This window comes from Pteropus vampyrus, unplaced genomic scaffold, assembly GCF_000151845.1.
Source record: "Pteropus vampyrus isolate Shadow unplaced genomic scaffold, Pvam_2.0 Scaffold327, whole genome shotgun sequence".
Classification (NCBI taxonomy): Eukaryota; Metazoa; Chordata; class Mammalia; order Chiroptera; family Pteropodidae; genus Pteropus; species Pteropus vampyrus.
This window is the reverse complement of record NW_011889108.1, coordinates 158,917-184,078: the sequence shown is the minus strand read 5'-3', so window position 1 is coordinate 184,078 and position 25,162 is coordinate 158,917. Positions and strand designations below refer to the sequence as shown.

General features: G+C 37.7%; 2 protein-coding genes and 1 non-coding gene across 10 annotated transcripts in view; 2 read left to right on the top strand and 1 right to left on the bottom strand.

Moving 5' to 3' along the window:
* Positions 1-2,948, bottom strand: part of ABHD12 (abhydrolase domain containing 12) — a 60,794-nt gene extending 57,846 nt beyond the window's left edge. For 2 of the 3 annotated variants that reach the window (XM_011377999.2, XM_023522040.1), the window contains exon 1: positions 2,585-2,948. In XM_011377999.2, coding sequence (XP_011376301.1) covers positions 2,585-2,775 — 191 coding nt within the window. In that variant the 5' untranslated portion in view covers positions 2,776-2,948. The remainder of the gene's footprint in view (positions 1-2,584) is intronic. The other variant, XM_011377998.2, reaches the window with a different exon arrangement.
* A 236-nt stretch (positions 2,949-3,184) lies between these two features.
* Positions 3,185-24,661, top strand: GINS1 (GINS complex subunit 1). 6 transcript variants are annotated; one of them, XM_011377993.2, is made up of 9 exons: positions 3,189-3,369; positions 6,217-6,450; positions 7,314-7,508; positions 10,707-10,771; positions 13,417-13,515; positions 14,037-14,127; positions 16,940-17,056; positions 20,539-20,613; positions 22,914-24,661. In XM_011377993.2, the coding sequence occupies exons 3-9, from the start codon at positions 7,479-7,481 to the stop codon at positions 22,980-22,982; spliced, it is 546 nt and encodes a 181-aa protein (XP_011376295.1). In that variant the 5' UTR covers positions 3,189-3,369; positions 6,217-6,450; positions 7,314-7,478; the 3' UTR covers positions 22,983-24,661. The 6 variants fall into 6 exon arrangements, with proteins under 6 accessions (XP_011376296.1, XP_011376295.1, XP_011376293.1 ...); XM_011377991.2 differs by lacking the exon at positions 7,314-7,508 and having other exon boundaries at positions 3,190-3,369; positions 6,217-6,592; XM_011377995.2 differs by lacking the exon at positions 7,314-7,508 and having other exon boundaries at positions 3,191-3,369; positions 6,217-6,506.
* On the top strand, positions 15,905-16,011 carry LOC111730681. Its single transcript, XR_002776783.1, has one exon. It is a non-coding gene; the product is annotated as a U6 spliceosomal RNA (small nuclear RNA).
* Positions 24,662-25,162: the final 501 nt, after the last annotated feature.

Here is a 25,162-nt window from a genome sequence, read left to right as displayed (position 1 = left end):
CATTAGGGTTATATATATTTCAAAAAGTCCTTATTTGTTCAAGACATATTATGAAATATTTATGGATGAAAACATTTATTTTAAAATAGCCTAGTCCCTCACCCTGAAAAAAAAATAATGGAGAGGAGAAGGGATAGATGATTCAAGATTGGCAAAACATGGAAAACTGTTGAAACAAAGTGATGGATACAAAGAGGTTCATTATATCATCTTCTCTACTTTTGTATATTCGAACATATACACAAGAGAGAGTTAAAAGAAATATGCAAGGAGGACCCAAACAAAAGGGGGTCATGAAAGATAAAAACAATCCCAAAGGTATATAACAGGCTTAAAAAGCATCACAATTAAGAAGTGCAAATTAAAGCTACAAATCAGATGTCATTTTCATCAATTAAACAGAAAAGATCAAAATATCCAATACTATTCAATATTGGAGGAGGCAGCTGACATTGCTGGAGGGAATACAAATCACAACTTCTGTGGAGGGCACTTTGGCACTACCTTTCAAAGTTATAAACACACAGCCTTGGCCTAGCAATTCCACTTCTGGGAATTTATCCTAGATAGTCATTCATTTAACAAGCATTTTCTCTCACCTACTATGTGCCAGGCACTAGAGAACAGAGGTGGAGAAAACAATGTCCCTACTCTCGTGGGGCTTCTATTCTTGTGGAAGAGGAGACAACCCATAAACAAGTCAAGTATGCAGGCAATTACAAGGTCAGGTAAGGGGATCAGTGCAATAAAGAAAAACTAACAGAATAAGGGATTGGGGGTGGCATGGAGGCTATTTTGGATGTAGGAAGGCTTCTCAGAGGAGGCGACATTTGGGCAGAAACCCAGATAAAGGAGAAAACAAAGCAGGAGCATGTACAAAAGAGCATTATACACAATAGGGAAGGAAGCCATTGTATAACACAAATTTGGCCTTTCTGTCCTCTGCTTTTCTTTAATTCCCCTAACAGCCTTTTGCTTATCCAAAGGATATGCGCATCACTGAAATGTCTGTCTCCCATATAAAAATAAAAATAATCAAATCTTTATAGGTCTTCTTTCAAGGAAGGTGTCAGGCCAGCATTGTTTCTCCAAACATTATTGTGCATTACAATTTGATTTCTTTAAAGAATTTCTCAATCTAAGTGTTATGCCAGGCCTGTTAATAAAAGTGCATTAAAGCTAATCATGAGTTTTTAATGCAAATAAACCTTTCCACAGAAAAGAGAACACATTAGTTTCACGAAAAGTATTGACCAGTTGCTAGATAATTTCATACAAAAACAAAAATACTGTCAGTTCCTGACTTTTGGGGAGGATTGTGGGAACCAATGACTTAGAGTCTATAGGTTAATTTCATGATCTTTTAAGAAATGAAATTGAAATTTTGAAGGAGCCATTCAGTTATTTATCCAAATACTCATGTTTTAAATTGAACGATCTTTTAGACAATGTAGTTGATATTTTTAGGGGTTATCTGGATAAATATTTTACACTGAAGTGGCCAGTGTCAATTAAGGGCATTCCAGCTGACCCTAAATAAAATGACTCAGTTACAACATTGAGAATATACTAACTTCTTCCGACGCCATAAAACATCAGGACTTCAAAATTCCAATGAATGATATGTTCTACAAACAGCCAGATAATTAAGAAACCAGCTTATCGAAAGAGAAATTTGCCCGTGTGAAATATACTCCTATTTCTATTTTGAAACCGGCTTTATATAAACGCGTTCATCTACATCTACGCAAAGGGAGCACACAAAATGATTTCCCAACATTACGGAGACTCTCAAGGAGACAACTCCTGTGGACAAATTCCAAGCGTCAGGAGCCACTCGCACAGCAAATGACAGGTTTCTCCCAAACAGCTGTGGATGCGGTGTAGCCTTCCGTTCCCTTGGACACAACAATTCATTTAACCATTCTCCCAAAGGTCTAGCAGTTCTGAGCAGAGAATGCCACTTCTGACAACTAGATACCCCAGAAGAATTTCCGAAGTGAGAAAGGAATACGAGTCAGTTTCCGCACACGCCAACCTAGTGAGAAGGGCGCTGGGTTTTGAGTCCAACGCAGAGAATATCCACCTGGAGCCAGAGCTCTCAGGGTCTGGCGACCGCCCTTCCGCGTTCCACCTCCCCAACCCCACCCTCTATTCTTCCACGCGGGGTTGTGACTTCCCCTCAGCTCCAAGTCCCTAGGAAAGACGCTTCTGCAGTCCGTTACTAAAGGGGCCCCCAATAGCTAACCTGGAAAAGGATAGGGGTACGGGGCTGAGTTCAGAGTGCTGAGTGAGTGGGTGCGGGGGCCAGAAGAGGACACTGGGGGCGTGAGGATGCAGGCAGGAGCGCTCCTGCGGGAGGGCAGGCATCAGGGGAAGGGATGTGGGGATTCAGAGAAAGGGGAGAATCCCGAGGGGAAGGCGTCCGGAGGTTGGAAGAAGATACCAGGGAAATGGAGGATAGGTGTAGGGCGCTCCCTCAGGCAGATAACTTATGGAAGGGTTGGGGGATTTCGGGGCGGCGTGTGGCCTCACCTGCAGGCCAGGTAAGGGGGCACCGCCCCTGCACCGCGCCTCACCTCACCTGCCTAGCGCCCGCTTCATGTCCGCGTCCGCGGCGCTGCGCGTCTCGCCCGGTCCCTTGCCCGCCAGGCACAGTTTCCGCTTCAGGCTGCAGTCGGTGTCCAGCACCGCGGCGGCCGAGCCGGAGGAAGACGAGCCCGAGGCGGCGCAGGGCTCATGCTCCAAGGCGACGGGCTCGGTCCGCTTCCTCATCCCGCGGCCGACACGGCCGGTCGCCAATGGCGCCCGCTGGCCTTGTCCACGCCGCCCTCGCCGCAGTCACCGCCGCTCAGGGAAGACGCCACTGACGGGACCAGCAGTCCGTCACATCCCAGCCCCAGGCCGCGGCAGCTGACTACCGACGTGCGCCAGGGCCGGACCGGCTGCGCTGGCCAATCAGAGCCTGGTTCCCGCCGGCCCCGCCTCCGGCCCACCTACTTCCTGGCTCCACCGGGAACGAGCCTGGCATCCTGGCGCCGACCCGTAGCCATCTTGGAGAAGGGCTTACGTAAGTGTACCGCGTCTTGTCGCGGCTGGGCTGGGCGAAAGAGTCTTGCTGAGCTAGAGACTGGGCGTGGTCCCAGGGGTGGGGCCGCCGCCTCCTGTGTGCTCAGCGTCGTACCCCACGTCTGAACAGAAGAGGATGTTGGCCAGAAAGGGAGCACCCTCTGAGCTGGAGCTGCAGCGTAAAGTTTGCTCCCTCCGCTCCCACCCCAGGTTTTCTGACTTTCTTCTAAGGCTGAGACCCATTCTGGATCATCCCTTGGAAATGTCCTTATAAAGGTCTATAAGAACAAAAAGAAAAAGGTAACGAGTCTCAATTCTTTTGTAATGATTTATAACAATTTTCTCACAAGAACTTTACCTAAAAGAATATGCTTTCCGGTAGCTTTTTTTTAATTTTTGCTTTTGGGCTGAACATTGGAAAACCGAGCTGCATAAACAATTTACTTTTTAAAAACCTGTATTAGATTTTAGATTTTTATAAGGCAGTTAGATCTAGCTGATGAGAAAATCCATTTCGGAGATAAATTCCCACTTGTGAAACAAATTAAATATTAATTCAACCTATACTAACAAGAGAAAAGAAAAAAAGCAGTTTCACAAATTTAGTTTTATAGCTTTGGCTTTCTTTAATATGCTCCCCCCTTTTTTTAACAAACGATCTACAACCAAGAGATTTGCTTACTTATTACAGAGTAACTTGAAATTTCAACATTTGCATTAGTGAAAACTTGGCAACTGATAATTTAAGACCAATTAGAAATGCCTTTAGAAATTCAGTAGCTCCTTATATTAGCGTTGTAATTATACTTAGAAAATGCAAAACAGTATCATTGACCATATTACTGAATATCACAACAAGCATTAATACTTATCCAAATACACTTGAAATTTAAATGGTAAATTCTTAAAGTGATGTAGTAACATACCGGAGGTTGGGAATCCAGCAACTAAACTGTAAAAAATATTTTTTACTCTAACACTGAATATTCTTTAATAGAAAAACAAAAACAAAAACAAAAAAAAAAAGGAAGAAAGGGCTGGAGAGAAGAGAGTAAGGGGTATTGTGGCTTTTTGCTGGTACTAGGCCTTGCCCATACAGTCCTCAACTCTTAGTCTACACAGAGTGGTCTTATCCAGGCTTTAAATACCACCCCACATTGGTAACACCTACATTTGTATCTCTAGACCACACTTCTTCCTTGAACTCTAAACTCCTCTATTTAATGGTCTACTCATCCACTCTGATATCCTACAGGCACCTAAAATTATGTTAAAAGCTGTGCTCCCAACTCTTCTCCCATTCCCAGGTCCAACCATACATAACCTTCCTCACCTCTTGTGAGAATGACAACTCCATCCTTGCAGTTCCTCAGACCAAACGCTGGGGTCATGATTGATTTCTCCCTTCTTATGCCACAGCAGGTCTTGTCAAATCTTTCAAAATCTATCCAAGATCTAACCACTTCTTAACACCTGGACGAAGCTGCCATCATCTCACACTTGGATTATTTTAATAGCCCAAGTGGTCTATATATGCCTCCACTTTTGCCTTTGTCTGCTTATCTCAGCTGCTGCAAATGTCTTTTTAAAAACCCAGGTCCAGTCCTGACACTTTTTTGTTCAAAATACTTCAGTGTCTCCCCATCTCACTGAAAATAAAACCAAAAGCTTATCTTTCATAAGCTTCTCTAGCCTTTGATCTAGTCTCAGCCACCAGCATTTCTATTGCTCACCCTGTTCCAGAGTCACTACCTCCTTGCTGATGCAAGAGGCCCCCAGGGGAGATGTGGGTGGCATGTGTGCCAGCCACCACACATCCCTCCTGGGGGCCTTTGCACTGCATTCTTACCTAGAATTCTCTGCCCACCCTGTAGCCCCATATCCACATGGCTTCCTCCCCACTTTAGGTTGTGCCGCCTTTGAACACTAAAACTCTTAGGCCCTCTCACCATTATTCAATTCACATTATTCTTCTCCGCGCTTTTCTGTTTATCATCACTGTATCTGTCTGTATATTGCTGTTTTCCCACACTAGAACATAGACTGAGAGCAAGGACTATGTTCACTGCTTTATCTTCAGTGTCAAGAACAATGCCTAGTACACAGTAGACACTTCATAAATATTTGCTGAAGGGATAATGAATCATCACAACCCCTCAGAAGTGGGTACTATCGTCCATACTGGACAGGTAAGGAAGTGAATCTCAGGCCTGGGGTTCGAAATTAAAAAGGTTTATGGTAAAGGAAGGTTGTGGATGCTGGTGCCCTTTGGCTCACAATCCTGTAGCATAGTCCACTATAGAATTGTGTATTTAATAAAAACACATAGCTAAATTATATCTTACTGTAGAGTTGAAAAGGAAATGTTGCTCAATGTAAGGATAAGAATCAGGCTTTGGTGGCCATTCCCATGCTCATTTCTCAGATCACACATCCACTATATCTGTTTTTGAGAAAGAGGAACCTAGATTCTAGGTTCAGCTAGAATGAATCCAAGTAATATTGCTTTTTAAAAATTATTTCTTAAAAAAAATAGCCAAGTAAAATGAATTTTCTATAGCAGTAATTTCCATCTTTGATTCTATATGGTTATGAAAATTTCTGTAATCCCGTAAACAAGAATATGACCATGTGAATTTGTGTTAATAGAGGGCATTTTTACCACTCTGTAGACCTTGTGACTATTGCTATTTTACAAATGTTTTTTAAATAACTTTTAAAATCAAAGGTAGTACTGTGGAATTGAAAGCTTAAATACAGAGTCTATGTGACCTTGGGCAAGTTATGAAACTTCTGTGTCCCAATCAGTACCAAGAGTCTTAATAACCACTTTAGGGTTAATTCTGAGAATTAAATGAAACATTTGTCACAGCCCCTATCACACAGGAGATAACCAATAAAAGTTGGTTTCCCTTAATTATAAAACAAAATACCCACACTGCAAAACTAAACAAAGGAAACGCTGTATCTTAACAATGCACACCAAGTTTCTGGGCCTTCTAAACCTCACAATGCGCACCCCTAAACAAAAATGAATGACTCAAATGGTAAAAGGAAGTTTGCGAGATATGCATTCTTCTCAAGCTGTGCTGGGCGCAAAGTTGCTAGGTTTGCGGTCTGGGGACTCGGAAAAGAATCTCTGCTCAGTTTACAGGGTCGCATCGAGGCCCGCCCACTCTCCTCCTGAAGCCGGGCCACCCTACTCCTCTTGTACTGCGTGCAGCACAGAGGAAATGTGTCCCTTTGCCGCTGCCGTAGGCCAGGAGGTCTAATAGCGCGTTCCTATTGGCTGGGCGTGTTTGGCGCCAAAGGCAGAGCGGAGGCGAAGGCGAGGATCGGGAGCTGTGGAACTGGGAACGGCAGGACCCGAGGACGGCGGCTGAGTCCGGCGACCGTTTGGCGTGAGAGCGGGCGGTCGACAGGGCCGCGGGACCGGGGTGTGTCCGTCATGTTATGCGAAAAGGCCATGGAGCTGGTCCGCGAGCTGTACCGTGCGCCGGAAGGGCAGCTGCCAGCCTTCAATGTGAGGAGGGACCGGGTAGACTGGATGGGCATGCTGCGGCCCGGACCTCAGGGCCGGGCCGGGCTGCGGGGCGGAGCGGAGCGGGGCGGAGCCGAGCCCTCGCGGTTTTTCCCTTGCATTTCTCCCGGAGGGTTTGCTTTCTTAATGGTGTCAGTTCCAAAGTCGCGAACCAAGATTTTGGAACGTTGCAGGAGAGTCTGGGAAGAAAAAGAATGTCTCCATGCTTATATCATCCAGCTATTAGGTGCATTTCCTTATATGAATGTATTTCCTTTAGTGTTTCCATGTATAGCTTTATTGCTCTACCTCTGTTTAACCAAACATTTGTTGAGTGCCTGATAAACTAGCATTTGTTGTAAACAGGCAAAAGCTAGGCCTCTGGAGCCAGGCTGAGATTCTGGCCTGTTACATGACTTTAGGTCAGTTACTCAAGCTTTCTGTGTGTTCAGTTTTCTCTCTTGCAAAAATAGGGAAGATAATAATAGTACCCAAGTCTTGGTATAGTGAGGGCTCAGTGAGATGGTGTATGCCAGGTTATCTGAACAATACTTGACATAATGACTAAGTCTTTTTACCAGTGCTGCTGCTATTAATCACTATTATGAGATTTCCTATTTTTCTGTTACTACTACCCCCAGTCAGGGTGGTAAACACGACCTACATTATCTCTTGTCCTCATAATAACACTTTGAGGTTAAAACTGTTTTTCCATTTTTTCCAGCTATGTATGCAGAGACTTGGGGAGATTATCTTGCACATAGTGACAGCCAGTAAGAAGTAGAGCTAAAGATTTAAGCCCTGGTGGTCTGGCTTCAGACTTACACTCTGAATTCTATGCTTGACTACATTCCTTGTCATAGGGCAGCTACTGTGTGGATGCCAGGACATGTTCTGCTGGGATAGGGGCATTAAACAGGTAATAGAATGTAACCTGTAAAGTTATACCAAAGAGGTATAGACAAGGAGCACAAAGGCGAAACTCCATTTGAGCTGGGTTAGAGGTGGGAGGCGTTTGAACCACACCTAGAAGGATGAGGTCACTACTCAGAAGGATGTGACCTGCCAAAGGATATAGCAGATAGCAGAGACACATGATCACATAGAAAGGATGACTGACAGAGTGTGTGTGGAGACTACAAAAGTGGGTTCTAGGTCTAGTAGAGTTTGATATTCACTCATAATATCATAAGGCATTTGGAAGACAAGAGTGATTGGGTCATTTTTTATGTTTTGAAGATATTTATGACAGCACTGTGGGGAATGTGTTGGAGAGAAGAAAGCATGGAGAGATGGTTCTGGGTGGTTATAATGGATCAAGTGAGAGATGGGTATAGTCCAAACTGTGTCTAGCTAATGTAGCCCTGAAATCAGTGTCTGGATTTTAGTGACTTAAAACAAACAAGACTTGTAACTATTAGAACAGGGGTAGAGATGGGATGGGTAAGGAATGAGGGGGTAGGAATCAAGATCTTGGGAGGCTTCTCAGGGAGCTGAGTAAACAACATCAGAATTCAGGAGATGTTTTGGGGAAGGTGATTTTTGAAATTAAGGACACCTGGTTTGAAAATTAGGGCATTTTACAGATGAGGAAGCTGAGCTGAGAGAAATTATGGATCAGGTAATGGCATATCGGAGGCAGAGCCTCACTTTGAACACAGATTTCCTAGATTCCAGTCTGTTATTCTTTCAACTTCAGGACAGTTACCTCCTTTAAAAAGTTAAGAGACAACAGTGAGAATTTCAGTAGCGATGATGGAATGAAGAGATGTGTAGATAAGTGTTGCTTTACTACTTTGGGAGAGCGAGACTAAGAAGTTGTAGAATCACTCCCTCTTAGGTACAAAAAGTTCTCCATCAAACTAAGACATAGTTTGATGGAGAACCTTTTGTACCTTTTGTTGGATTCTTGCCTTTCACTGACAAACCCACCTGCTAGTGAGGTGACTCAGCAGCCCGGAAGACTCAGCCTTCAGAATTTGGACACTGTGACACAGCTGAGCAGGGGCAGACTGAGAATTGATCTGATTGATCAGAGGGCCAGAGGCCTATGACTTGCACAGACTTTCAAGAATCATTCTTTCGAGAGAGGTGATAATCAGTGGGTGTAGAGCAGGGACTCTATCTTGTTCATTCCAGATTCCCTCATGGTTAGGTGCTGTGTTTAGCGACTTGAAATTATTACTCACTTTCTATATGCGGAACTGGTAATAGTTTGAGTTCCTAGGAAAATTATATTGGACTCCAAGGGCCTTACAGCCTGAGGTAGGGGCACAAAACAAGTACAATTCCCACTACAGATTAAAAAAAAATCTAAATCTGAAAGCTTGTGTATTTTTACGAAATTATTTCACACTCGTCTTTTGTATACCTACAGATCTATTAAATGTACAAGAGTTTCAACTATTCCTTAAAATAATATTTGCTGATAAAAAGCATATTTAACTGAGTTCTAATAAATCAAACTTTCCCATGATCTCTTTTTAACCAGCTGTTGAAAGGGAAGATAGAAGTCTTGCTTACATTTTTCATCAGGAAATACATCTATTTTATATTTGAGCTGGGTTAAGGGGTTGATTTTCTAATTGTATAAGTAGTGCCAAAGCATTTTTTGTTAATGCATGTATTTTGGTCCTAAAAATAGAATGAGAAAAGTAAATGGGTTACATATTTTTGGATTGTTGACAGACCTAGTGTGTAATATTTATGAATTTCAGAATTCTAGTCTTTTTATCCCTCCAAGATTATTTTTAAGTTTTTAAAAAATTTGTCCCAAGGTGGATAATAGAAAAACTTCTTTGACCTTTCTATTCTTGCAGTACAACCCAAAACACTGTTCCTTTTTTTTTTTTTTTTTTTGGTAGTAACCTTTTAAGAGCATTTTTCAGTAAATAATAATTTACAGTCATCATACATTGTTGCTTCTGTAGTATTTTTGGTTTTTGTCATCTGTTTTATTGATTTACACATTTTAACAGATTTTCGAGTTTTGACAAATATCATACATCCTTAAAACCAGCATCCCAATCAAGATTTCTGTTGCCCTAAGGATTCCCTTTTTCCTTTTGTAGCTACCTCCCACTTTCAGTCTTAAGTAACCACAGATTTACTTTTCCATGATTACAGATTATATTTGTCTTTTTCACCTATTTCTGGATTCAGTGTGCCAGGAGTTGCAGACTTTTTCTGTAAAGGACTGGTTGCAGTCATAAAGTACATACTATTTTGTGTCTGACTTTTGCTCAGCACAGTATATTCAAGATTATCCTTAATCAGTGTGTTGGTTGTGTAGTCAGTAATTCTTTCCTTTTTATTGTTAAATTTTCTATTTTTTCATTGTGGTAAAATATATATAACAAAATTTGCCATTTAACTATTTTTAAGTGTATATTTCAATAGCATTAATTACATTCACATTGTTGTGCAACCATCACTCCAATTTTCAAAACCTTTTCATCACCCCAAACAGAAACTCTATAACTATTAAGCAATAATTACACCTTCCCATCTCCCCTCCAGCCCCTAGTAACCTCTAATCTACTTTCTGTCTCTATGAATTTGCCTATATTTCAGGTAAGTGGACTCATACAATATTTGTCCTTTGTGTCTGGTTTGTTTCACTTAGAATAATGTTTTCAAGGTTCCTCCATGTTGATACATGTATCAGTATTGCATTGCTTTTTATGGCTGAATAATATTCCATCAAATGGATATACCATATTTGGTTTATCAGTTCATCAGTGCATGAACATTTGGGTTGTTTCCACTTTTTGGCTTTTGTGAATAATGCTGCTCTAAACGTTTGTGTACATGTTTTTATAAGAACGTATGTTTTCAGTTCTCTCGAGTATATGCCTAGGAGTCGAATTACTATATAAAATGGTAATATGTTTATCTTTTTGAGGAACCATCAGACCTTTTTCCCACAAGGCTGTACCATTTTACATTCCTACCTGCCCAATTTCTCCCCGTCCTTGCCAATACTTGTTATAGCCATCGTGGTAGGTGTGAAAGGACTGTTGCTTTTTGATAAGATGTAAATCAAAGGTAAACGTAGTAGAGATAGAATATTGCTACAGACTTAGTGAAGAGATTAATATCATTTTGTATGTTCTAGGAGGATGGACTCAGGCAAATTCTGGAGGAGATGAAAGCTTTATATGAACAAAACCAGTCAGATGTGTAAGTTTTGATAAGATTGATATTTTAAAACAATTTTAAAATATGATATCGACATCAGATAATTTTACATCAGTTTTTAGATGTAATTTGTTTTTATTTTTGTTTTCCTAATTCTCCATTAGCCTGATTTTACTCTAGGTATACAGGACTAAAGGGATTGGTATTGATCCCGGCTATATCTGCAGGGATTCAAGTAGTGTTTAGCATGTGGTGGAGTTTCAATAAATATTTGTCGTTTGACTGGTATGACTTGAAAGATATTAGGGTAAACCTAAAAGAGATGAGACATGAGCAAATAAAAACCAGAACAAAATGAAATGTATTGTTTCCACTGCTTGTTTTCATTGATAGACACCTTAGTGCATTGATGAGAAAATGGGCAATTAGTAAACTTAGCAGGAGCAGTAATGATTTGCAATAGCTTGAGTTCACTGAGAACTAGTGCTACAAAAGGCTATAGGTTGGTAGATGAGAGGACTCTAGATTTATAGAATATTTAGAGCTAAGCATGGTAGTTGGCACAATGGAGAATTAGGGCTATATGATAAACTTCATGAGTACTTGTGATTTGGGGAAGAGTAAGACACAAAAGAGTCTTAAAAACATCAACCTCTAAATCATAGGTCAGTTATTCAGATTTTGACCTAGAGAGAAGTTATCTGTGACATGAGGTTTCGTCTTTGGCCTTGTTAGGTACAATGTTTTTATCACTTATTTGGATATAGAAATCGGTAGCATGCTGATAAGATTTATAGAGTTCGTGAACTATAGGAGCATTTTCAACTACAGTGTTTAAGGATAGATACAGAAAAGTCTTTATAGATGGAATAAGGAACTGAATCACAACAAGTTTTCAGAAATGTAAGGCATATATAAAGTCCTAAACAAGTTCCCAAGCTATTCATTCGTTTATTCATTCATTCAACAAATATGTACTAAACAATTACGTGCTGACAAATGGCTCTGGTATTTCAATAGTAAACACAGTAACCAACATTTCTGCCCCTATGTCTAATGCGGAGGACAGATATTAAATACAGATAAACCAAATTGGGATACATGCTGTGAAGGAACACAGCAGAGTGCTAGGAAAGAGAATAATGAATTGAAAATATAATTAGTTTGAAGAATCAGAGAAGTTCTCGCCATGGAAGAGACATTTCAGCTGAGGCCTGAAGGTAAAACAGGTTTTTAGAGAGGCAGTAATTGTGGGCAGAGAGTATTCCAGGTGGAGGGAATAGCATATGCAAAGTCACTAAGTCATGAAAGAGGGTGAAATGCTCAAGAAACTGACACAGAAGGCCAATGTGGCTGAAGCTTAGAAAGCAGGCAAAACATGACACCAGATGAGATTTTTAAGTATGTGCGACAGGTGGTAGCACATTTATGTTTTGAAAGATCACACTGGTTGCTGTATGGACAGTGGACAGAGGAGCTGAAAGGAGAGGGAGACATACTGGTCATCCAGGTGACAAAAGAGGTGACTTAGACTCGGTAAAAAGTGAATAGTTTAAACACATTTTGAGATGACCTAACAGAGTTTGGTCCAGTAAGGGAATGATTTTCCTGTGTTCCCTGTATTTAGAAGTTTTTATAGACTTAATAAAGTAGTTTAATATTATCTTGGGTGTATTTTATTTGTACTATTTCTTTATAATCCAGAGCACATTGTAAACAATGTGGAGAATAAATTTGATTTTCACAGAGTGGCAGAAGTCTATAGAACAGATCTAGAAGACATGATTGGTTGGGGGCTTATATTTTGCCTCTGTTTTCAGGATATGGAGCACACACTGTATAAAGGAATTCTTTTCATATTCATCTGGTTCTTTTTAAAACTCCAAAGTAGATTTTCATTCTCTCTGTACATCTGGGTTTGTTTTTTTCCCCCAGTTTTTTAAAATTGTGGTAAAATACACATAACATAAAATTTGCCATCTTAACTTTTTAAGTATAGAGTTCAATAGTATTAAATACATACATAATGTGCAACTCACCATCATTCATTTTCATAACTCCTCATCTTATAATACTGAAACTCCGTACCCATTAAACAGTTATACAATTGGTTTTAAAATGTTATACTTGTCTAATATCTAAGGAGCTGTACATTTTATAGAGTAGAACCAAATTTTCTCCCTCTCAGTGTGAAGAACACATGTATATAGTTGAAGATCCACAAATATGATGAGTGAAGGATCATTTTAACTCCATTTTAACTCATTTTATTATAAGAAGGGGTACTACATAGAATAAAAACATGATATAGGACCATAACCTTATGAACCATGGTATTAGGTTTGTCTCTTATCCTAGCATGATAAAGGAATTCCAAAAAGTGAGTGAATACAATGTTTGTCTTTTGGAAATAATGGAGATAAATCATTGTGCAAAAAAGCAAAGTACTGAATAGTTAAGTGAAATGCTGATAGTATGATTTTAGACAAATTATTTGGTTTTTGGCTTTTTTTTATTTTTTAACATATTTAAAAAAGCCCTGATATAGAGGCAGGTATTATTTGGTTAGGGTAACTGCTAATAATAATAAAACAAGCATGTAAGTCAATTGTTAGTTGGCTTCGAAATTTTTATTTATATTGAAATATACGTATTTGCTCTTTTCCTTTTAAAATATTCTTAACTAGGAATGAAACAAAGACAGGTGGACGAAGTGATTTGATACCAACCATCAAATTTCGACACTGTTCATTGTTAAGAAATCGACGTTGCACTATAGCTTACCTGTAAGCCTTTCAGTTCTTGATTGGGGTGGCAGGGAACAATGAAGCATTTTCCATGTGGTTTCCTAATTAACCATTTCAAATGGAAAACAGAAATTCTTAGATTTGTCTCTCTTTAAAGGGATTCTAAATTCTTCCCTTCTTTTTATTTTAAAACTTTTTCTTATGAAAAGCTGTAATATTAATAAAATTAGGGAGGATAGTGTTCTGAACCCCACCATGGAGCCATCATATAGTTGTAACGATTTTTAACATTTTGCCATATTTGCTTCATGTTGTTTTATTTATGCTACACTATTGTAGAACATCCATGACATTTTACTACTGAATACTTTAGTATGTATCTCTAATAAATAGCACCTCTATCCAATCCATATTCATGTTTTCTCCATTGTCCCAAAGATGTCTTCTTACAGTTGGTTTATTTGCCTCAGGAGCCAAATAAACATTTAGGTTGTTTTGAGTCTTAACTTTCTCCTGATATCCCTTTTGTTAAGCCATCTAATACCTTCTTAATGTCCTAGGTATGACCGATTGCTTCGGATTAGAGCACTTAGGTGGGAATATGGCAGTGTTTTGCCAAATGATTTACGATTTCACATGTCTGCTGAAGAAGTAAGTTAGCACTGTTGTTCAACTTTATGAATTTGGAAAATACTGAGGTTCTGGCATTGTTTTATAATAGTATTTATCTTTTTGTTTTTAACACCTGTTTTTTAGCAGTTTTTGGTCTGTATTTATTTAGTATACTGTGATGAGAATGGTGGGAGCTAAATGCTATAAACTAGTATTACTTAACAAAGGGTCCCATTATATTACTTATTAATCTATAAGTCAAACTGGAATTATTTTAAATTACTTAAAACACAAATTGATTATATATTGCTAGTGAGTATGTTCTAAGGATGAAAAGAATTACAAAGATCTTAATCTTTTTTTGCAATCATGTTATTAGTAATAATATTATTGCCGTTATTTTGAAACAGTTTATATATTGAAGAGTAGAGCAAAAAAGTATAACACTAAGATTAAAAAGTATGACAATAGGATTAAAAAGCTGGCATTTTTATTAGAGGATTTTCATAAAATGTGTGTGTGTGTGTGTGTGTGTGTGTGTGTGTGTGTGTACACTTTTCTAATCAACATGAATATTTGTAGTGAAACTTGATTTGTTCAGTCAGTGAGGCAGAAAGCTAGCTCAATATTTGAGGACTCAGGATTGGAGTCAGGCAGACTTGGGTTCAAATCTTGGCTCTGCCACTGCCTAATCTTGGGCAAGTAACTTGAGCTTTCTCTATGCCTGATTCCCTCAGTTACAGCCACCAGCCATAAATTCAGGCATTCCCAGGGCCACCCTCTTTTCTAATCAACTGGCTACACATTTGAGGGGGGAGTCCCACTGTCCCCTCAGGTTGGGACCTTGAGCATCTTGATATCAGTCCAACTTTCCAGAGAGGAGTAGGGAGTTAGAGATCAAGCTTAATCACTTGGCCAGTGATTCAATTAATTGTGCCTATGAAATGAAACCTCAATAAAAGTTCTGGACCCCAAAGCTTGTGTGAGCTTCCCTGCTTGACAATATTCTGTGTGTATTGTTACACAGCAGGGTGCGAGGAGAGTGATGTGTCCTGATTCCACTGATAGAGAACAGCAGAAGCTTTGTGTTTGGGACTCTTGCATATCTTATCCTGTGTGTCTCTTCCTTTGTCTGGTACCGATTTTTACCCCTTTCACTGTAACAGTAAAGCTATAATTGTAAGTGTAGTGTTTTTCTGAGTTCTGTGTCATTCTGGCAAATTGAACCTGAGGGTTTGTGTGTGTGTGTGTTTTCCTAATTAAGATTACGAATAATTTTTCTATGTAGTCTTTTAGGAACTATATTGTTTTACTTTTCACAAGGAGGTCTACAGTACTAGGATTGATTTTTGTGTTCACTGTAGGAGTCAAGTCACATTTGAATATGGATATTGAGATGACATCACCATTTATTGAAAAAATTCTCCTTTCCCCACTGCTCTGTGCATGGTGCCACTTTTGTCATAAATTGAGTGTCTCTGGATTTTGGTTTGGGGTTTTCTCTTCTGTTTTCTTTGTTTGTCTGTTCTTGCATCAATTCCACACTGTTACAATATTGTAAATTTAAAATAAGTCTTGTGCAAGTATTTCCATCTTGATCTTTTTCAAGAATGTTTCAACTATTTTTGACCCTTTGCATTTCCATGTAAATTTTAGACTCAATTTGTCAAGTTCCATTTTTTAAAAAAAATAAGATTTTTATTGAGATTGAATTGAATCTATAGATCTAGTAGCATTATTACATTACTAAATCATCCAATCTATGAACATGGTATATCCTTCCATATATTTAGATCTTTTTAAATTTCTCAATAAAGTGCTCGCTTCGGCAGCACATATACTAAAATTGGAACGACACAGAGAAGGTTAGCATGGCCCCTGTGCAAGGATGACACGCAAATCCGTGAAACATTCCACATTTTAAAAAAAATTTCTCAGTAAAAAATCTGAGATATAATTCAAATGCCATAAATGTTACCCTTTTAAAGTAAACAATTTGGTATTTTTAAAGTGTATTCATAGAATTATGTATCCATTACCACTGTCTTATTCCAGAACATTTTCATCACCCCAAAAGAAACCCTGTAACCATTATCAGTTTTACTACATATTCTTTTCCCTCTTCCCAGCCCCTAGAAGTCACTAATCTACTTTCTGTCTCTATATATTTTCCTATTATGGAATGTTTATGTAAGTAGAAATATGCATATGTGGTCTTCTGTGTCTGTCATTTAGCATGTTTAGCGAGTTTTCAAGGTTCCTTTATATGTTATCATGCATCAGAACTTCATTTCGATTTGTGGCTGAATAATATTCCATTGTATGGATATACATATCTAATCCGTTCATTAGTTGATGGACATTTGGATGTTTTCTCAACAATGTCTTAGAGTTTTCAGAAAAATCAATGCAGAAATTGAAGAAATTATAATTCTGAAATGGCATATTTTTCATCGTTCTGTTTCTGCGAAATGTTCCTTAGGTCTGTGATTAGGTATGCTGGGATGTAATTTCTGAGAGAACAGAGATTTTTGTTCATTTTGTTAAATTATTCATCCTAAGTACCTATACCAGTGCCTGGTTCATAGCAGGCAATCAATATTTGTATAGGTATACCTTGGAAATAGTTACAGACCTTTAATTTGCAAAAAAAAAAAAAAATCAAAAACAAAAAAACCCCAAAAACTATCTGTGAAGTGTAATAAAGCAAGATATGTCTATAATTTAAATGAATGAATGGTTATAGCAATGATCCATTTGGGGATATGTGCTATTTTTGAAACGGTAAGTATACAGTTTCTGCAAGTTTGTTTTCTTATAACTTTTCAAATGACCATCTTTATATTTGCAGATGGAGTGGTTTAATCATTATAAAAAGTCCCTTGCTACTTATATGAGGTCATTGGGAGGAGATGAAGGTTTAGATATTACACAGGATATGAAACCTCCAAAAAGCCTATATATTGAAGTAAGTATACCTCTTAAAAGTGGATTTTTCTTTAATGTATAGATTATGCTGCCATTTGTCTAAGAAAGGGAGTATATGAATAGTGGCTTATATTAAAAAGGAAAGGAAACTTAAACCAAAACCAAAAAATACTGTCTAAAGGAGGATGATGGGAATAGGATCCAAGAGCTAAAATTTACTGATTAGAACTGTTTTAATAGTTTTGACTTTGGAACCATGTAAACATTTTACATATTATTAAATCAGAGTGGTAAACCAACCCACAAAGTTTGAAAGCAAAATGAAACAAACCTATGTTTTAAATTTTTGGATTAGTCAAACTGGAATTATTTTAAATTACCTTAAAACATAAATTGATTATATATTTATAGTGGGTATGTTCTAAGGATGAAAAGAATTATAAAGAAGTTTTAACCTGTTTTTTTTGTAATCATATTATTGGTAATAATTGTTGCCATTATTTTGAAACAGTTTATATATTGAAAAATAGAGCAAGAAAGTATGACACTAGGATCCAAGATTTTCAAAATAAGAGAAGAGATTCATATATTAAAATGAAAAAGCTAAGTGAAAATCCTATATTCCCAAACTCGAGTTTGAAATATCAGCATGGACTCAGGTTGAATCATTTCTTTTTTTAAAAAAGAATTTCCTAGCTTTATCCACTGACAAAGCCTAGAAACAACAACCAGACCACTAGCCATGACCGTCCAAATTTTGGAGTCTAAATGCCATTTCCCACTAAAGGAAACCAGAACTCCTTGGAAAAATAAAAATAAGAAAAGTTAATTCTAGGTCTAAGATAAAAAATATACAGGCTGAGCATGAAACACCTTATCTTCCTAGAAAGCAAAGAAAGTATCAAGGACTACATGGGGAGTGCTCAAAAGACTTGGGAACTGGTTTGAGGGTGCTCCCACTGGACAAAGAAGGGATAATTTGAGCATCAAAATGAATGGTAACTGGAGTGAATTGATTCACATCAGTTATGTTAGCAGTATGAATGTATAACGACACCAAGCAACAACAATTAGAAGAATTTAAAAAACTTTGGGTCCCCCTGGAGAATATAAGGCATGCAACTCATTTTGAAAAGCAGCAAATAAAAGAACGTAATCAAGCGTTCATCTGCCTTTGCTTTACAGACTATCTCGGGGTAGCCAAATTATTTATAAAGGAAATTTCTTCTTTATAAAATTCCCACTGATAAATGCAATAAGAATAAAAGCACTAGATTAATGACATTTCGTAACCCTAACACATGGAGGCTAATAGCTACTAAAACAGGTGGAAAGGTAATGGAGACCTTAATAGTGGATGGATATGAATGGGTCTGGATAACACCTGTACCTACTGATCAATCTTAACATCTGTAAACAAATCCAAAGGGCACTGGAGTGAAAAAGAGGAGACTTTATTTAGGTAATAGTTTGCAAACCAGGGAGAGGCGGTGTATCTGGCAGAAACTGAAAGTTTGCTCCACTGAGACAACTGAGACCTCTCCACTGAGAGGTCACCTTTTATAGAGAATATTCTTGCCCACAGTTCCTGTTTTGGTTTGTTTCGTGTAATTGAGCTTTCCAAATTGTACAGTTCTGTTTGGTCCAAATCATGCAGTTCTGGTTGGTCGGTATAGATGCAAATGAGGATATAATTTGTGTAGTTATAGACAGGGCAGGTCTTAGTCCATTGGTCAAAAGATGAAACCAGGGCTTCCCTGCTGTGGTTGGCTCGTAGTGTAAACAAGTGGGACATAATGAATGAAGCAGAGTTCAGTTGAGATTCTTCTTGGTATACAGTGTATGTGAGAAGAAGTCCCTGTCAGCAAATGGCTGCTAGGCTCTTATTATTTATCAAATTTGGGCCCTTAGTTGACCATGGGGAATCCACTTCAGCGGGTAAAATTTTCTTGGATACGTCAAATGAACCTTTCTTCTTGGGGTCCACATATCCAAAAAGGGACAGACAGCTAGCTAGACATTGTGCTGTGTGAGGTCTTGCAACAGGACATACATAACACCATTTGCTGGAAAACTGGACCAGATCTGATCCAGTCTCTAGAAATTCAGGGACAGAGGAACATGTTAAATGACCCCACAGGAATCCACAAGAAAATCTACCAAACAAACTACTCAGTTCCTTCAACAGATTGCCAAGGAGAAGTGAAAAGGGAGAAGGAACTCTTTAGATTAAAAAAGACTGAGACGTATCAGAAACATGTAATGTGCAGCTTTGGTTGGCCTCTGATTTGAGCAGGGCAACTTGTAAAAAAATTCATGGGATAAATTAGAAAATTTGGATACTAACTGGATATTTCATAATTTCATTTTTTTAATAAGAGAATAGTATTGAGATCGTATTTTTAAAAAGAATCTAATTTTGTAGAAATAGATACTAAAATAGTCATAGATGAAATTGTCTGTGTCTAGGATTAGCTTCAAAATCTAGAAGTGGGTGAGGGAACAAGATCAGCCAGATGTTAATTGTTGAAGCCAATTGATGGGACATTGAGTTTCATAATCTTAGCCTATTTACTTTTACTTTTGAATATGTTTGAGATTTTCAGTAATATGTTTAAGGAAGTAAAAAGGTAGTAGTGGTGGTAGGGATTTTTCTAAAATAGTATTTCTTGAACTCAGTTAAAATACTTTGGGGAGTCATGGTAAGGTTCTGGATGAATTATATGACATGAGGAAATTATCTAGGAAAAGTAAATGACTGAAACTTGCTGCTGGAGTCGGCCTTACTAATACCAACACTATTACTCAGGAAAATAAAATCCAGTCTTGAGTTCTGAAAAACAAAAACATCCTGGTTTCCTGTAGCAACTCCTGGAGCTATAGCTAGTTCTGTAACCTCTCTAGGGACATTCCTTCTTTGCAGTTGCAGAAGTCGTCATTAAAAGGCTTCTTTATACTTCCTACCTTCTGAGTAAAAATCTCTCAAATCTTATAACACGAGTCTGCATCTGCTCTTTCATGATGTACTTCTAACTATTTTTGGGAAGGAGTCTGAATAAAGAGATTGGAAAAATCTTTTTAAAACAAATTTTGGAGACTTACCTATGACCTGTTCTCAGATATTGTTATCTCATGGGAGGGATCTATAGGAGGCAGGTTGGAGTGGATCTAAAACATTCTCATTTCTTTGTAAATATATATTTCAACTGCTTGATATTTCAGGATTTGCAGAGGGGAAACAATGCAATGATATCTCCCCTTAGCAGCTGGTTTTCCTTGCTGTCAGTGTGACATACACATACACATTCTGAGATTTTGCCCTTTTCTTCCTCCCCATCAAAACAAGACAGCTGGAACCACTAAAATAACCCAGTAGGAGTACTAGGCCTGTGTACACAGAGAAGGAACAAACTGAAAGAAAGCCTAGTACTTTACTTTGTGGGTATTTATATAATCCTTATTTATTTTATGGTCACTACATATTAAAAATAATTTAGATAAAACATCAGTTTTTCCTTCCAGGTGCGATGTCTAAAAGACTATGGAGAATTTGAAGTTGACGATGGTACTTCAGTCCTATTAAAAAAAAATACCCAGGTATTTTTGTCTTAAGATACTTTAAACCTTATAAGAGTGTTGATATCAGTAGCAAAATAAACTTCACCTTATGTTGATCATTTATATCTAGGCATTATGTTTATGTTTAGACTACTTTTCTAAATATAAAGACATGTTGAGGCAAATGTTGCATATAGTAAGAAAAGGTTCATTTACTGGAATATTACTTGTGTTTAACACTAAGCATTTTCCAGGGAAATTATCACAGTGGGCCTTATTCCAGTTAAGGCACTATTCGATACTGGATTTAGCTCTTTTCTTCAAATTATAATTAATTAAAAAGGTGATAAGTACTCATTTTCAACTTATACTTATAAATCCTAGTTCTTTAGCAAACATAGTGATATGGATCAAAAATTTCTAAGTAATATATAAACATAATTTAATAGGAAAGACTGAAATTGTGAAGTTGTAACTTTAACTGTTTTTCTTACTAAGAATCTCAATATATTGTTTCCTTAGAAATATTCAAGTTCTCATTAGATTAATTCACATCAGCTAAATTTGTTTTAATCTTATCTTAATTTTCTGTAGTCACAGTACAGGAGGAAAGATGACCTAATGAAACCTACTCTTTCTCTCTTTGCCTCCTATCTTGTTATCAGCTGTGACAAAAACATATAACCGTGGCAAAAAACATAAAGTCTGTTTATGCTGCGGAGTAAAAGAATGCTTCAGGTCATGTGGTTCTTGGGCTTATTTCCCTAAGCGGATGAGTACCCTCAGAGCTTTTAGAAGTTTGTAAAACAAATGTTAAATATTTTAAAGACAGATTTTCAAGGTACTCTAAAATCTTTGGTAATTAAAGCAAAATTTCCTTCCCAGTGCCCTTTTAGAAGTAGTATGCTTAATGAATTGAATAATATTAATGAATTAATACTAATATAAATTAATGTTCTCATAAAAATCTGTATTCCTGGAGGACCTAATGTGAAGCTTTGGTCCACGAGATAAAGCAAGATGTAAGAAAATGTCACTTCTTCCTAAATCACATCTCGTGATTGAATCTCTTTCTCAAGCTTTATGGCTAATCTTCCCACCCAGTATGTGCTCAGACTAAATGTGGTGTGATTCCTCAGCAGCAGGGAGTACCTAGGTAGGGCTGGGGCAGGTGGAAACCCAGCTGAGCCCCTCCTCTGCTAATAGTTGTTTTCTGTGTGGACCATGCCTTCCTCTTGATGATGCTTGTGACTTTGTTTCTCAGTATCACCCTACCCTCAATTTAAAAGGGGGGAAATTTTTAAAAACATGTAATCTACTATAGTTGATATTAAGGGGCTTCTAAAATGTCTGACCACATCTAAAATGTTTTCTATGGAATCTATAATAAACATTAATAGCGAGACATTTTCTTATCATACATTCATTTATGCTTGTCAATATGGCAAACTAGAAATCGGAAACTTTTTAGAAGACATTGGAATAACTGTTAAATAAACAACTCAATATGCTTCCTGCCCTTTTTTTTTTTTTTTTAACATTTTATGTTCTCAAGGCTTTCTAAGAATTCAATAAGTTAGGTAGTAATCCTTGCACCATGTGTCTTGATGACTGGCTTGGATGCATTTATTTGGTCACAGGTCTCACATAAGGCCTTTGAATTTTTGAGGAAAGACTTTTAGGTGCACAGTGCCGCTGAAGTTACTTTTGAATTTTGCTTTCTTGAATACTTTTGGTAATCTCTTCTTTTACAGTGATTTTCTAAAGCTATTTGCTCTGTACCTTCTAATATACTGCTTTTCATTTTCACCCAAGTATGTCTGTCTTTTCCTTGACATTACTTTGGTCACCCATTTGTTTGGAAAGCCTTTCTGCCTTGCTTCCTGTACCTCTACACTCCAAAGTTTAGGAAATGTTCACTTCTGTTTTACGGCCCCATGTGTTGAGAGAGCATCGGACAAGGAGATTCCACTTCAGGATGAGAATGGTATCCTCTCAGGATATGGAGGACCATTGTTAGTTGGGTACAGGTGTCTTCTTGTACTGCACGAAAAGTATATACTTCATAGGTTGCAAATACTTTAATCCTTGAAAAGTACAGGAAAAAAGTTGCCAATGTTATTAGAATAGATGTTAGACAAAATCCTAGAAAAGGTTTAATGGAGATATTCCTTCATTGGTCTTACAGCAAATATACTTTAAGTTTAGCTTTTAACTATATATATAACTATTGGAATTTGAAAAATGTGTAATCAGTTGCTGCTTTTAAATGATGTAAAATGTAATTTGAAATTCTTTTCCAATCATTTCTCTTTCTCTCCTCCATCTGTTCCCCTTAGCACTTTCTACCTCGGTGGAAGTGTGAACAGCTGATTAGACAAGGTGTTCTGGAACATGTCCTGTCATGACCTCACGCCGAGGGACTAAAAAGCTTCCCTGTGGTGCAAGGCTGAACACATCCACAGAAACTTCTACACTTCTTTCTCTACCCTCCCTCGCCCCACCCGTCTTTGGTTTTAAAAGTTACATTTTTTAATATAACCAGGACTAAACTTGGCTAAAGAGTATGGTTTGTTTTTATATTGTACATGATTCCTCTTTTTTGTAATCTGTATCTATAATCATAACATCCCTACAGTTACTACAGTGTGTATATGTGTTTTTTTTTTAAAGAAAGTAAACATTTATTACATTAGAATCTTTTAAACAAAAAGTTTCACTTGGCTGTTTAGGGAGAGAGTAGGTCCTGATACATCTTGTGTTGTTTCTGGTAGTGTGCACTGTGTACCAGGGAACTGATTTTCTAGAATATGTTTCCAAATCAGAAGGGCAGGTGGAGATGATGGTCTATAAAAATTTTCAGCATATTTAATGACAATTGTGTGACTATTTGGGAAGGAAAAAAGGAAGGACACAGTGTTTTGCCCATTACCAACAGTGGTAGCTGTTCTGCCTCATGCCTGTCTGTGAGCTCGTAGGGTTAACACCAGTATCACCAGTTTAGTTTAGAAAGGGAAATAGAAATTAGGGCTAGGAAAGAAAGTTGGTACAGTTTTCCTCCAGATTCATGTTGACAGAAAAGTCACATGAAGAGTCGGTCAGCTAAGTGGAAGGCAGTTTCATTGCCCAATGAACTGTGAATGGTAAGCATTTGGAGAGGCAGAGTGCTCCTGCCTAGTGATTAGTGGCCTTTCCCAACTAGTCCCCTCTGTGACCAGGCCAGTAATCTGAAATAGGCATTCAAATTTAAGACTAGATAGCCTGGTACCTCATACACACTGTATACACAGTTTCATTTTTATATAGGGGAATGTTTCTAGCCAAAATCAAGTTATAGAGACACTTTACCTAGTATATGGATCTGTATGTTTTTATAATAGACCTACTTAGATCAGTAGGCTGCCCTTTGCAGATTATTTTCATCATTGAAAATAATTTCTCCCCAGAGAGCCAGAGAAGTGACAGGAAAGCTACAAGTTATAACAGATTTGTGAACTTGGCCAACCACAGTGGTGGCAGGGCCTAGCTGCTACAAAGAAGACATGTTTTGGACAATACTCATGTGTGTGGGCAAAAACCTTGGAGTATATTTGTGACTATAATTGTATAACAGGTTATTTTCGTTTCTGTTCTGTGCAAAGTATAAAAACATTCCTACAAAGTGTTTTAATTTTTTCTTTTGCACCTATGCTCTTGATTGCTAAATGTGATAGTCTGATCATGACGCTGAATAAATGGGTTTTTTTTTGTAAAAAAAGAAAAAATAATGTCTTCCCATACTTTTCATAGACAGATCAGATTTTCTTCTAAATCTCTGCTGATAAAGTAAGGAAAATTTCCTAGTGAATGGGATGGATGATGTTGATATTTTAACTGTGGGTCTGTAGTCACTTCCTATTTACTCCTAAGAGCACATGGAACTATGCACATAGGTGAGCCCTCAAGTCCACGTGAGTCACCTGAGAGAATAAATGACTGTGAAGGCCAATACCATGTTGCCAGCTCACCATCATTTCTAACCTTAAATTATACGATGTTCTTTTGTGTTTAATTCCCCAAATAAAGTATATTTCTTATTTGAAGTTAATGTGTACTAGTTGAAAATTTGAAATTTTAGAGGTTTTATTGATTTACATTGACAGGCTATTTAGAATTGTGGCTAGAATTTTAAACATACCATTTTTTTCTTATTGTGATTGTAATATGTGTAGTTAAAAAAATATACAATGTAGAAAATGAAAGTGAAGTCCCCCCTTTACCTGCTAAATACCACCATCCCATGTGCTGTTAAGCTGGTTACATACATAAAGTACAATCCTATATCTTTTGAGTGGTTTCCCAGTTATTTTCTAGTTTTTGTTGATAATATCAATGGAATCTTTTTTTCTATTATATTTTCTAGCTGGCTTTGGCTGATGTATGAAAGTTGCAAATTATGATATCACTTGACCACATTCTATTTATATAAACTCGTTTCTTTTTCACATTGATTTTGTTGTCTAGAACGTTCAGAAAAATGTTGACTGCTGCTGCTAATAGCTGGCAGCTTATCTTGTTTTTAAATGCCAGTTTATTATTTTTATACTAT